This window comes from Colletotrichum phormii (genome assembly GCF_030913505.1).
Source record: "Colletotrichum phormii strain CBS 102054 chromosome Unknown BDP81scaffold_3, whole genome shotgun sequence".
In the NCBI taxonomy this organism is placed as follows: Eukaryota; Fungi; Ascomycota; class Sordariomycetes; order Glomerellales; family Glomerellaceae; genus Colletotrichum; species Colletotrichum phormii.
The window spans coordinates 1,612,790-1,625,355 of record NW_026851445.1 but is presented as its reverse complement, the minus strand read 5'-3'; the positions used below and the strand labels follow the sequence as shown (position 1 = coordinate 1,625,355).

The 12,566-nt window shown below is 53.2% G+C and overlaps 3 protein-coding genes across 3 annotated transcripts; 2 read left to right on the top strand and 1 right to left on the bottom strand.

Moving 5' to 3' along the window:
• Positions 1-676: 676 nt before the first annotated feature.
• Positions 677-4,130, top strand: BDP81DRAFT_130202 (uncharacterized protein). Its single transcript, XM_060581731.1, has 3 exons — positions 677-1,110; positions 2,661-2,841; positions 3,018-4,130. Exons 1-3 carry the CDS (start codon positions 873-875, stop codon positions 3,823-3,825), a joined length of 1,227 nt encoding a protein of 408 aa, XP_060449862.1. The 5' UTR covers positions 677-872; the 3' UTR covers positions 3,826-4,130.
• A 305-nt stretch (positions 4,131-4,435) lies between these two features.
• On the bottom strand, positions 4,436-5,760 carry BDP81DRAFT_446188 (SH3 domain-containing protein; the record flags this gene model as incomplete). The annotated part of the gene is made up of 2 exons (XM_060592036.1): positions 4,436-5,314; positions 5,371-5,760. 2 exons carry the CDS (start codon positions 5,758-5,760, stop codon positions 4,436-4,438), a joined length of 1,269 nt encoding a protein of 422 aa, XP_060449861.1.
• A 2,445-nt stretch (positions 5,761-8,205) lies between these two features.
• Positions 8,206-9,121, top strand: BDP81DRAFT_458093 (uncharacterized protein; the record flags this gene model as incomplete). The annotated part of the gene is made up of 2 exons (XM_060593369.1): positions 8,206-8,886; positions 9,029-9,121. The coding sequence occupies 2 exons, from the start codon at positions 8,206-8,208 to the stop codon at positions 9,119-9,121; spliced, it is 774 nt and encodes a 257-aa protein (XP_060449860.1).
• Positions 9,122-12,566: the final 3,445 nt, after the last annotated feature.

The following is a 12,566-nucleotide window of genomic DNA, read 5'->3' as shown; positions in this document are numbered from 1 at the left end:
TCCTTCGATGCAATCCATTTCTGTTGACCCTTTGCAGAAAGATCATCTCTTCCGTGCTCAAACACAGAGGACCCTGCAGTCTGCCCAACACGAGTCCCAGCCGGTTTCTGAACCAAAGCCGGGCCCTGAATGAACGCCTCCAAGCAGCGAAGCATTACACTCTAATAATAGCGGCTGCCTTTAAATCCGTTACTGTCCTTCCTTCATCAACTACAACATCGGAACGACTGCGCCGACTGACCTTGGCCATTTCTACACGAAACAACTCAAAGCCAGCAACAGCGACTACCACTCACCACGGCCGTGGACAAAAGATACGCCAGAGGCACAAGTCCAAGCACATCGCAGCCATTCATTCCGCAATTGCAAGAGGGCCCCTCCCTGTCAGGCCGCAACCATCACCTGCAACACGGAGGGAGGGGACGAGAAAGCGACTACTGTCTCCCTCACCGCACACGCATGCCCTTGCTCTTACATGATATCCACCTCCACACAGGCCTCACATACCCACCAAATTACCCGCTTTCTCTGGTCTGATCCTGCGCCCGTCTGGCGACGTGCAGTTAAAGAGAGAGCCTTGGAGCCCAAACGCCCGCCAGCAAATAATTCAAACCGAGGGAGGCTGGCCAAGCAAACGACCGCACGTACATCTCATTCGAGACGAAAGACGAAGACGCAGACGCCGGCACCCACAAGGGCCTCAAACTCATCTACTCAAGCCCCGTCGAGCTTCCATTTTCCTCCTATCTTTGGTTGTAAGCAGTATCTGCGGCCAGTACCTTATACGACAAGGGACACGGCACGGCACATGGCATGAACAATATTTGTCACAGGCATCAGAAATCATCGACATCGTAAAGGAGGAATCAACCATGGCGAGTTTGGGTCGATCATTCAAACCGCCAGCGTACTTGCGGGCGCGATCCCGACCTGCAATGACTGGAAGAACCTTGTCCAACTCTTCAGATATATCGGTGGTCTCGACAGGATCTCGCTCCGACGCCGACGACCTGCTCATGTCCGGGCTCAATACTCCAGCGCACGAAATTCCAAAGTCAGGACAAGATGGGGTCAAGATGCCAACGGCCCCCGACTTGTGCTCCCCCAAAGGTATATTTCAACTGTTTATTATATGTCAGGCCGTTGTTCTATGCTATTTACCTGTTTCCCACTTTTGATTTATCTCCAACCTCAGCTTTGGACCCTTTCCCCGCCTATTCCATGCGTTTTCAGTTCACAATTGCAGGCTTGCCCCAGGTGTCTGCTATTTTTCTGCCCTTTGAATGTCGCATCTGGGGCTGTGGGTTGTTCTGTTCCTCTGTCGTTAATTTCGGTTGAGCCATCGGCCTCTGTTTTCTGTCATGCACTCCAGTACCTGCACCCGGCCGTCAATGCCACCGCAACGTCGGCTCCGACAAGGACGGACGTTGGCGCCCATTGCCCAGTGCTTCAGTGAGCCGATTTAGCGCTGAGGTCCCCAGACTTGTGTCAACGAGTCAGGAAAGCTAGTTGGCTAGGGTCAAATGACGACGGCGCAATGCACCGTAGCATGGCTCACAGTTGGTCCTTGAGACTAGTTTGTCTTGGATTTCCTCACGTTCTGCTGTACTTGGAGTTGCCATAACTGCCGAGATGAGAGCAAACCCCTCTATATGTCGGGCCAGAGGCAGGAGTACCTACAGTCTGCAGTCTGGACCAGTCAAGAGGAGGGAGACGGAGAAGAGGAGAAATGGCCTCCATGATGTGTAGGCGGGATGGACTCCGATGAGCAATGAGTGGCCAATGCCCCTCATCAGTTACCTCACCTCAACGCAACGCAACACCGAGTCACCGACTTCTCAAAGTCCACCACTATGTTACGCTCCTGATGGTTGCGTGTGTTGTGTGGGTGAGGTCCTGGTAGTGCTTACCTTGCGTTCGTTCGTTCGCTCGCTCGCTCACTCCAGCATGACCAGAGACGGGATCACCACATTCACACCAAAGCCCTGAGAACTATGGCATTGTGTGCAAAAAGGCCCAAGGCCTTCCATGCCTGACGTTTCCATACCTTTGGGCTGCGCCGCTGGAATCAGGTGGTGTCTTTGGGACATTGGAGAGTGGGGATGGCGCGCCACCGCGTTGTCTTCTGGACGCACCAAACGCTCCGTCGGTGTCAGCATGAGGTCCCTTCACTGTGTTCGGTCTGGTCCGCGCCCCTCGGAGAGTGAGGAGCGGAACTGACGTGGTGAAGTAATGGGATTGCGATGCTTCCAGGCTGAGGTGGGTGGGGAGGCGCCGGAGGGGCTGGGAACGCTGGGTTACTGTTTAGGGACTGGTCTGCTAAGCGGCGGCCTTGGTTCACTCGGCCGGGACGGACCCTGCCCGCCAAATGGCAGAACATCGTCATCATTCACTCTCATTTCTGCTATCGACGGGGTCACCCCCGGCCCTAAGCCCTTTTCCCATCCTCTCCCAGAAAGTTCGTTCCCGTCTCGCATGGCCACAAGGGACCCTTACCGTTGCGTCATGCCCATAGTGTAATTTCCTTCCTCTTACGCAGTTATTTTTTTATTCTTTTTGGCCCAAGACGCTTGATCGGAATTTTACGCATCCATGTTCCTTGCTTAGGTTCTCAAGAGGATACCTCGAGACTAATCTGCCTTTGGGGCTCTTCTTAATAGGCGAATCATCCGCACCATGCCTTCTCGACCTATCTTCTCTTCAATCTGCACGATACAATCGAACTCGCTCTATTCCCCTTGACCTGTCGCCCACGACTAGTACTCTTCGAAAGATAAACTCGGCTCCTGCCTGCACGCCCACACCTCCCGATCCTTTGTCAGCCCGTGGCGACGTCCCTGGGTAAGTGATAGTTTCCCGTCCCGCCACCACCTCAACGTCCTTCCCGAACAAGCCAACATTTACTCTCTATTCTTTGCACTTTCTGTCCATCCACCTTAGCTTCTACCTAGCTATTTCTCGTATCACTTCGTTTCGACATTGAAACATCAGTGTCTTGTGCTAACACTGCCTCAAAGTGGTTACTTTTCGTTCCACGAAGATAGCAAGGGTTCTACCTCTCGCCCTCAATCCACCAGAACCGAAGGTCGACTGCCTAAGCATAAGGCCTCTTCTCTCACCGTCGATTCCTCCTTTCAAGCCGACCTCCGTGGCGCTTCACGACCTGCAGCCATGGCGCCATCAATCCACCTCTCTCCCATGAGCGCTGTCGACGTCTCAGGACCATCCAGCGTCAACACACCTGTTACTTCGTACCTCCCTAGCGGCGTTCACGATACATCCTTGCCAATGGGCAAGTACTACCCTTCGAACTACGAACAGAACAGCAGCCAAGACGGCCGCATAGGGCCTCCCGGGCCTCCGAGCCGTGTATCGTCAACAAGATCAGAGGGTCACATTCCTACGCGCGAGGCCTTCAAGTCATCTTCACGACAAGACTCGGAAGTTCGCCGTAAACTCCAACAATACCAACGAGACATGATTGCCCAGGCGAGAATCGCGGCGAGCGAAGTGCTTGGAAGTTCACCCAGTCAAGGCACTGCGGCGGTTCCCAGCTCCACTATTACCTTGAATGGGGTACCCTTGACGAGCCTACACCATATCGGAAGCACTGGCGTGCACAAGCCCATCTCACCGAGACTTTTGCCACTGGGAAGCCCGGGACCCGTGACGCCGATGGATCTGGAAGGAGGACTGGGGCAGGGCGGATACCTCGATCGGGGTCGCAATGATGAGATTGCCCGAGTATTGCGGGCCGAGGAAGACCGTATCCGCCGGGAGGGAGCAACTTCGCCGGCGGTGGAAGCGGGTCCGCAAGTTTTCTGAAAATGGTGGCAAAACTATGATGCCAGTGCTTGTCGGCGTTGGAGATGGGTGGCGTGGTCCAACCTGGGGCCACATCATCTCAGTATGACGACAGTAGATGGCAAGGGGAGGAAGACAAGACACACAAAAAAAGGAAACGAAATGGAGTCGGCAAGGTCAAGACGATCGTTCATGGTTATGATACCCTCTGGTTATTACAGCAAAGCTTGATTTTCTTATTTAGGATTGGGGAAAAAAAGAACAGTTTGGTGTTTCCAGGTGGATGATTCATCTGAAGCCGAGGCAGCCATCTGTCATTGCATAGATTGCGGCGTTTATCACACTCGTTACGGGATTAGATTCGAGCGGGCTTATCTTCGCATCGGCGTTACTTTCTTCACTCCTCTTCTGTTTTGTCCCCTTCGCTCAAGACTAGGCAGAGAGTATGGCGGATATAGACTAGAATGGGAGGAAGGGCAAAATGATCAAGATATTACTTCTACCTTACTGCTGTCCAATTGTCACTTTTGAAGAAACGCGTCATGACCGTTTTTGCTCAATGTCTGAACAATAAATTTACCCAGCATTATTCGCCCAAGATACGTGGCAAGTATGAACTTGCCCTCGCGCATCAAGCAGCCTTACAATAGTTGGCAGGAAAACTGCCCCGTACGCCGCCTATTTCTCCTACCCACCAATCCTGATCAGTGTCCGTCTTTTTTACGATTTTGATTATGTCTCCCTCGTTGAAGCTCAGATCCCCATTCCCCCCAGCAAAGTCATACTGCGCAACGACAAACTCTTCGGGCGCTTTGAAGCGCTTGGCTGGCGGCGGCGGCGGCGGTTTCTTCTTCGCTGCCAGACTCCCCTGCCCCGGGATGAGCCCCGATTGGTGACCAAAATATTCAGACTGGGAACGTGAGTAGGACGGCGACACGTTGGGGGAGCCCTGGGTCTGCCCAAGAGACGTGGCTGTTGTGAAATCGGTTGGTAGTCCGAGCTGAGACCGCGAGACATTCGTACTACTCGACTGCGGGCTGGGCTGAGGAGAAGGATCCCGGGCCATAGTTGGACGGCTTCCTCCGTTGTTTGAGGGTATTCGCATCGTGCTAGGGGTCGGTGTCGTGCCTTCGTTGATGCCAGAAGGCGTCCGTGTAAAGCCTTGGCGTGATGGCGCTGACGATGTCGATGACTTTCTGCCCTGCCCATCGTCCCCTACCCTTACTGGTTGCCTCCAATTCTTGCCATGCGCTATGCAACTGATAGCCTCGACCTCCTTTTGAATGGGTACGAAAGATGCTGCCCAGGTTGATATTACGCTCTCCATTGGGGGTGGAGGAGAAGGGAAGTCGTGATCTTCGCAATAGTTGTGAAGCACAGTGTAATACAGCCCGAGAAGTCTGTTTTGGATCGTCACGTGAGAGGCTAGAATATGAGGAATCAGTGTGAAGATAGCCTCAATGATCGGAGGTAGAGCTTCCCTGATGTGACTATCGGCAACTTCGAACTCCTGCGACCAAAGTTTGTCAAATGCAGGAACTCAGACCTGGTTGATAGAGTACTTACCTCGGATGCGCAAGTCATTTCGAACTCAGCCTTTGACAGGGCAGCGTCTTCCTTGGGCGTCTTGCCAGGCTTCTTCTGGAGCTTCTTGACCTTTTCCTGGGCCTTCTCATAGTCTAATCTCTTGTTCTCCCGCTGCTTGATAGTCTTGCGAAGGGGCTGAATGTATTCATGGGCCTCGGTGGCAGGGCCAATGACCTGCTTGTCGATGGCCGTCACTTCTTCGATCAGTTCGTCCTTGAGATCGGAGTAGGCGCCGCTAAGCTTGAAGGTGCGATCGAGCTGCATTTGGGGAGTCGTGACGCTGGGGCGGCCATGTCCCTCCGAGGCACCAACAATTGGGTCGTACAAGCCCTCGTACTCCTTCACCATAGCCCACTGGCTAGTGGCCATGGTGACCCATGCTTCACGGAGGGTCTTGGTGTTCTCGATAATCTAGCACCGCGGGGCCCATGAGTCAAGATTCTCACAAATACACACGAAGACCTCGTCAGGCTAAGGTCTGTGGGAATTGGGTACCTTGACCAGCAGTTTGTCTGCATCTTCGTAGTCGTGTAAGACGGCAGCAATTTTGGCATTGTCCCCGGGGCCCTTGTTCATGAGCTTGCCGAATTGTCTCTGCATGGACTGCATACTGAGGATGAGCAGTTCGCTCGCAGGCAGCAACTATTCCGATCTCGGGGACAAGTGATAGTGCGGTGCTACACCCGGCGAGGCGCAAGTGGAGCGACGGATGGGCGAATGTTTACACTTTTCCACCGTAGACCAAGTGATGAAGTATGGCAAGGAGGGATTGGCCGGGACCTGATGGCAGCGTTTGGCGAGGTTATGTCGCAGCGCTGGTCGAGAAATAGAGGAGGGTTTGGATTGTTGAGAGGAGTAAAGAAGGAGAGCGGCGGTGGGCAGACGAGTAGCAACGGCTCAAGCTTGCCGACGAGCCGTGTTCTCGGGATGCTCCTGCCTACCTATGTGAGGTAGGTAGCACTGATAGGTAAAGTAGGTAGATACTTGGGTGAAGAGCCTCGAATAAGGCTGTGTCTAGCTACCTAGTGAGATTAGCTGAAGTAGCGGTTGCGTGAAGGCGGGATGTGGAGGGTTGGTTACCTTTGGACTGGTGACTGGCTAGACCCGACGCTGGACGGGAGGGCGTAGAAGCGGAGAAAGTTACGAACGAATACTCTGTACGGGGAAAGAATAGTTTTTGGCACTTCAAGGAGGGGAACAGAGCAATTTGGGGGCCGGGATTAATTACGACGCCAATCTTTTTTGGCACAAACGGGCAGCCCAGCCAACCGGGTCAGCATATAGAAGAGCCCAGGATGCGCAAGACGAAGCTCGGCCATTGTGGAGTGGACAGATATCATGCTGTTATTCGTGTCGATGGATTCTTTACCTTAGCTATGTGTCATTGCCGGGTACTCTGTACAGCACTCACTGCTACCTTACCTCAGGGTAGTTAGTTAGGTATCTTTAGAACCAGCCTCGTGTCGCTGTCCGGGGACTGAAACAAGGAACAAGACCGAAGACATGGCAGAGCAGCCCCAAGCCGAATAACATCGAGTCACTGCCAACCGGCTGGGATTGGCTGAGGTTGGTTGTGGCGTGCCGTGCCGCGATTGCCTTGGACAAGACCAGGAGATTCTCATCTTTTTGATCAATCGAACGAACCATAGGCACAGATGGTCTGGCCTATGCCCCGTGGAACACAAACCCGGGCGGTCATGATGAATCCTTGGTGCGAACCAGCAGGCAACCAAGCCCCTCAGGCGGTGAGACTTGAGTCCTTCGAAGTCGGTCACTTGGTCGTGACCCTGTGGTAGCTAAAGTACAGCGAGGTACTGAAGCTATGATCGGCTGCCGGCACTGGTTCAGCCCACTCGGCTTCCACCACAACAGGACAGCCAAGGCCCATTCCCAGTCACCCAGCCCGCTTGGCGTTCAGACGGGACCTGACGGTACCTGATCTGCCCCGCCATGAGATGGTAGATACCTCAGCAGATACCTAGGGGCGAAAGGTAAGATAGGTAGGTATCCGTCGGGCAAAGTACGAATACTTCGCAGGAAGAGGGGCGGGCCATTGGCAACCCATGTTGAGGGGAATAACACATGTGAATTCTTGTTCGTCCCTTGACTTTCCCATGTTGCAGGCTTGCAGTAGTCTATCAGGTTACCTTCTCACACCAAGTAGCTGGCCACGAGATCGAGAAATGTATCGTGTTGGTTGAACTGCCTGGGCCCTTCGTTCAATGTTTACGCGTGCTGAACGCGTCGCTAGATATTTCATACATAATATTCGTAGTGAACCAGGAAGATCCCATCAAACCCTGAAAACAGGGAGGGAAGCCGCGGGCACCGTCCGAACCTACCACACCCACCCCACGTACCGGGGCCCTGACAGACGACATCACGTCAATTTTACCCAGGCGCTCTCTGCTCAATAGATCAATTCCATTTGAAATCGTCAACTTTTTCACTCCTTCATTACGGTATGAGCGGAGTGCATCAAGCACTTATTGTTCAGGAACATTCCTTCAAGCTGCAGCCTAGTGCTCGCTTCCCCTTACCTCAGCAGCTCAGGTACTTGTAAGGGAGGAGGCACCTACCTAGGTAAAGTGCAAGGAAGGGGCTGGCCGGACCAACTGCACCGGAAGTGCCCATCATGTGACTTGGCGTCTCACGTGGTCCTTTACACGCGCCAAACTTAGTCGCGTCCACCAGGCTTCACCTCTACCTGCGTCGTTGGGTAGGCACGGCATGCATATCGCCATCTAAACTCTACACTTTCAACAGGCAGCATGCGGCTCATTGCTTTTGGCCGCGGCTATCGTCTTGATCACAATGCCTCTCGCCAGCCGTAGTGGCAACCAGAACAGCCAGATGGGCTCTGGACTCCCGATTGTCGCCCCCGTGTTGGAACATTTATGCCTCTTCACCCACGATCTGAAACGAAAACAAAAAAGATGGCAGGATGGTCGCCTCAAGTTTCATACGTTCAACAAGCGTATTATGGTCTACGATGAAAGAGGAAATTTCATCGGCGATATGCACTGGCGGGAAGACTTCGACTTCGGGGAAGGCGAAGAATTCAACTTGGAGCGCGGAGCCGTCATAGTCCAAGTCGCCGAGTGTATCGGTAGCAAGGGCCAAGATTTGACTGAGCTCCTCGACAAGAGAGCCAAGGAGGTTGAACAGCGACATGCTCGCTCTGCTGCCAACACTGCAAACCAGCCCCATCCACCCACAGGGCCTTTAGTCCAGCACCCCCAAGCCCAATACCGGCAACGCCAATTATCTGACGTCTTCACGACTCCTCGCGGGCCACAGGGAAGGGCCGTGATCCCAAAAACATCGCCATATGAAGATCGAATAGCAGCTCAGCAATCTTTAAGCCCCCAGGACGACACTCAAAGACCCGCCAAGAGGAGGAAGAGAGATGTATCGCCGCCCAGCAAGTCAGGCTATGCCCAAAATCTGTTTGGAGCAACCCTCAATCTATCATCTTGGTCAGCCAGCGCCCCAGTACGGAGTCAGCCAGCACCGACACCAAGAAGCGTTGCTCCCTCTGTGGAGGCACCACCTCGCCCAGTTGTTCCAAGCAAAAGCGTCAGACCCTCTAGGCCAGAGCCTTCTGCAGTCGTTGATTTGACCGACAATGCCGCAGTACCAGCGAGAAATGCCACAGCCTCGATCACAGACGTGTCGGAGATTCCAGCCACAAGTAACACCAGTGCGCCAGCAAAAGAAGCCTCGCTAGGCCAAAGGCCCTTCAAGAGACCAAGCGCGCATGTCCATAGAGACAGATCAGTGGAAAGGGACGTGGAAATCATCGAAGAACCTAGAGAAGTGCTGGGCCCTAGCAGTCATCAACCTGAGAAACACGTCGAAGCCCCAAAGCAAATAGACCGAAGAAAGGACACTGGGAAGTCGCAAGACAGCATACAAAAAGCTGCTACTCACGCGACCGATGCTCAGCCTGACAAGGACGCCATTCCCGAACCTGCGCGACCTCGTGCTCCAGCAACGGCAAAGAGGAAGGCGCCCGGAATTCGCGAATATCTCCCGGAGAATGGAAGCACCTCTTCGATACCAGCAGTGCCGGCGCCAGAAAGGCCTTCGGTGCGAAACAATGAGGCTACAGATCCAGAAGAACCAAAAACCAAACTCCGCATCAAGACGAGAGAAAAGCGCGGTCTGATGATGGTCTCTAAGAAGGCCACCGCGAAGAACAAAGGAAGACAATTGAGCTCACCCACGACTGGGCCAAGCCCGTCAAGCGGACAGACCACGACAGACGTTGATCCTTCGGAACCTGCTAGTCTTACAGCACCGTCTGTTTTGCCTGTCGAAAGTTCACCAGGGCATCCGACGGACGGCAGCTACGCAGAACCTGCTCCGGAGGCAGATGTCAGGGTTGATAGGGTGAAGGGCCACAATCAATCCGACGAGATGGCTAAGGCTAAGGGTCTTGCTCAGCCCGATATCTTCGACGAGGAAGATCTTCGATCATCCAGAGACTCCTTGCCGCCAGCGCGGACACTAAGGAAACGAAACACTCGACGAAGCCCGGACCGGCAAAACGACATAGAAGAGATAAACATCAATCCAGGCCCGCGGTTAGCATCTCTCGGCCGAAGGACTGTGAAAAGTAAGGAAATCATTGGCTCGTTCAACAGAAGACCACCTCGCGTACCCCTCGAAAGTTCGGCCGCGACTGCAACTCCTCAGAGAGAAGCCCCGGTTACTGCTGGGATTCATTCTGATGCCGGCTCCTCGTTGTCTAAGACGTCCGACGGCGTTCAACAAGCAGCAGTCACAAGGCCTACCAAAGCGACCCGGTTAGAAACCCCAGCAACAAGGGGCCGGAAAGCGGCACAGAAGTCAGATGCTATGGGCGCTGTCCCAGAGCCAGTCTTGCCGGCCAACCTTGACATATCTACTAGTAGGAACCTCAGCAGAGGTATCAACAGACCAGAGGCAAGAGCTGGCACTGAGATTGACGTGGTGGCTGGCGAGCCCCCAAAGACTTTTCCGGGATTTCAAAGGGCAAATGGAGGTCCATGGAGCAAGGAGGCTCACGATTTGATGGGATGCACAAGACCCGGGTGACGAGGCCAGCAACACAACATGATGAGGCATCCCAACAAGTATACGGGCGGACAGGTGACATCACGGAGCTCGCTCGATCCATGCCCTTGAGACGCGGTTTCAATATCGCGTTCCTCATAGACAGGTCTAAAGCATCTCGCACGCGCCGCACGCTTGATCTACGAAAGTGAGGATATCTTTGGGAATTTGTCGCTACCGGCATTGTAGCCCAGTACCCAGTATGAAGCTACGCGGATGCAGTACGATCGAAAGTCGGATACCTTGGATTGATTCGAGGAATTACAGCGCTATACTGGCCCGGCTGAATAGGCCTTTGGTTCTCGAGATCGACCTCGACGTGCTCCACGCACCGTTAGTCCCGAGTCGATTCTCCCCATGATGGTAACGAAGCAATGATTTTGCATCAGAAACACCCTGGGTGCGGAAATTGAACGTATCGGAGCCGGTTAGGAGACTCCTCCCAGCCTCTAAGATGAACGGCTGCGGGTATAGTCCAATAAGCTATAGATGAGGCAGACCCCTTGGAATGACGGATAAGAACTTCATCGTCCGCCATTGATGGTTAAATCACTTGCCCGTTGTCCCGGTGAAAACATTCGTCTCTGCTGGTGATTGACCTTGCGCCGCGCGTTTTCTCATGAACAGCATCAGTCATATCGACTCTCCAGGGCCACTAAGACTTGCCCGCATTGCCTAGGCCTTGTATGTAGTCTGTGGTCAGCCACATGAACTGGACTTGCGTATCAACAAGTTTGCTGTCTGTTGCCGGCGCTAGCTCAGACAAAACCTTTTGATGAGACTCGGTTTTTTTAAATACTTCTACAGCGAATCTTCGTTGAATCCGCCTGAGTGGTGCATGACACCTACGACCTCGTCTTTTCTATGGCCACAAAACGAGCATCGAAGTGTGTGGTAGCTAGAGATCGACGATCTGCTGAAACTTGGAACGCAGGGGCGAATATCGTCCGAAAATACGGTCGGTGGAGGGGAACTGGCCTCGGTGAGTGTGGAATAGAGGTCACGTGGTGAACGGTGAGGCCTCTGGAAAAATGATGCCATCACGACATGTTCGTACCTCCTTCCATACCACAGCTCCGGCCGCAGACTGCTCATGCATGCACTTGAATCTGATGAATATAAAAATAATGCAAAAGCTCAGCCCCCCTCACGGGGGGCTTACGAAAATCACTGCGAAGGTGTTACAGCTTATTCCTCAAGTGTAACGATGCTAGTGATTTTTCACTAGACTCGAACTCGCGACCTGTGCAAGCGGGGCCATTCACTCAGGACTTTCCCCGCTACGTCACAGGCCTTGGTGATATTTTGTCGTCGTGTTATTCATTATAGAGGTATCCAGGGCGGTGCTCCTATGTTGACTTACATGCCTGAAGCTCGGCATTAAGCCGTTACTCGTCATCAACTAATCAAGCTCGGAAGGCTCTCCGCGAGGACCTCCTTCCTCGTTTTTCAAGCCCAGCACTGTGATGCTAAGGACACTCAAGTCTTCCAGAACGTTTTAGACTATATAAGTGTAGGCCGGACATACTGCATGATGTAGCAACATTGCAAGCTTTTAGTTCCGTAACATGACATGACGACCTTGCGCAGAGTATCTTGAAAGTGTGTTGGCGAATCGAGCCGTTACGTCTCCCAGCTGTCGACCGCCTATGCTGAGTCTCAGACCAAGCACAGTTTGACCGATGAATGGTGACAATGACTTGCTGTGCACAATCCCCTGATTCTGCGAGCCAGGTTATCTTGCCATTCAAGTCTAGATGCCCAGTTGCTAAGGTGTGTTGTGATTCCGGTTCGGCAGGTTCTTGACTCAGGCCTTCGGTATGCTAGGGCGGCTTTACGGCATTGGTAGAACTATACACGAAAGACAAACGTGACAGTTGAGAGCAGAAGCGAAAGGGGGCCAGATCCTAAGGTACGCAATTGCTCCCGTCCCGACTGACCAGCATATGGACAAGCTGGGAACTGTGTTTCATCATTTCATCCATTCAGACGAGTGCTCTTCATCGACGTTAGAAACAGAAAGTAGAGACGAGTGCCGAGCCGTATATGAAGTAGGTTTTTCCTTGCTAACTGTG

What these genes read in the sequence shown, in the direction of transcription:
- BDP81DRAFT_130202 (XM_060581731.1), top strand. Translation starts at nt 873, where the DNA reads ATGGCGAGTTTGGGTCGATCATTCAAACCGCCAGCGTACTTGCGGGCG. An exon ending in CGACTTGTGCTCCCCCAAAG is followed by an intron (nt 1,111 to 2,660) that starts GTATATTTCAAC and finishes TCTTCTTAATAG; the next exon opens with GCGAATCATCCGCACCATGC. An exon ending in GCCCGTGGCGACGTCCCTGG is followed by an intron (nt 2,842 to 3,017) that starts GTAAGTGATAGT and finishes ACTGCCTCAAAG; the next exon opens with TGGTTACTTTTCGTTCCACG.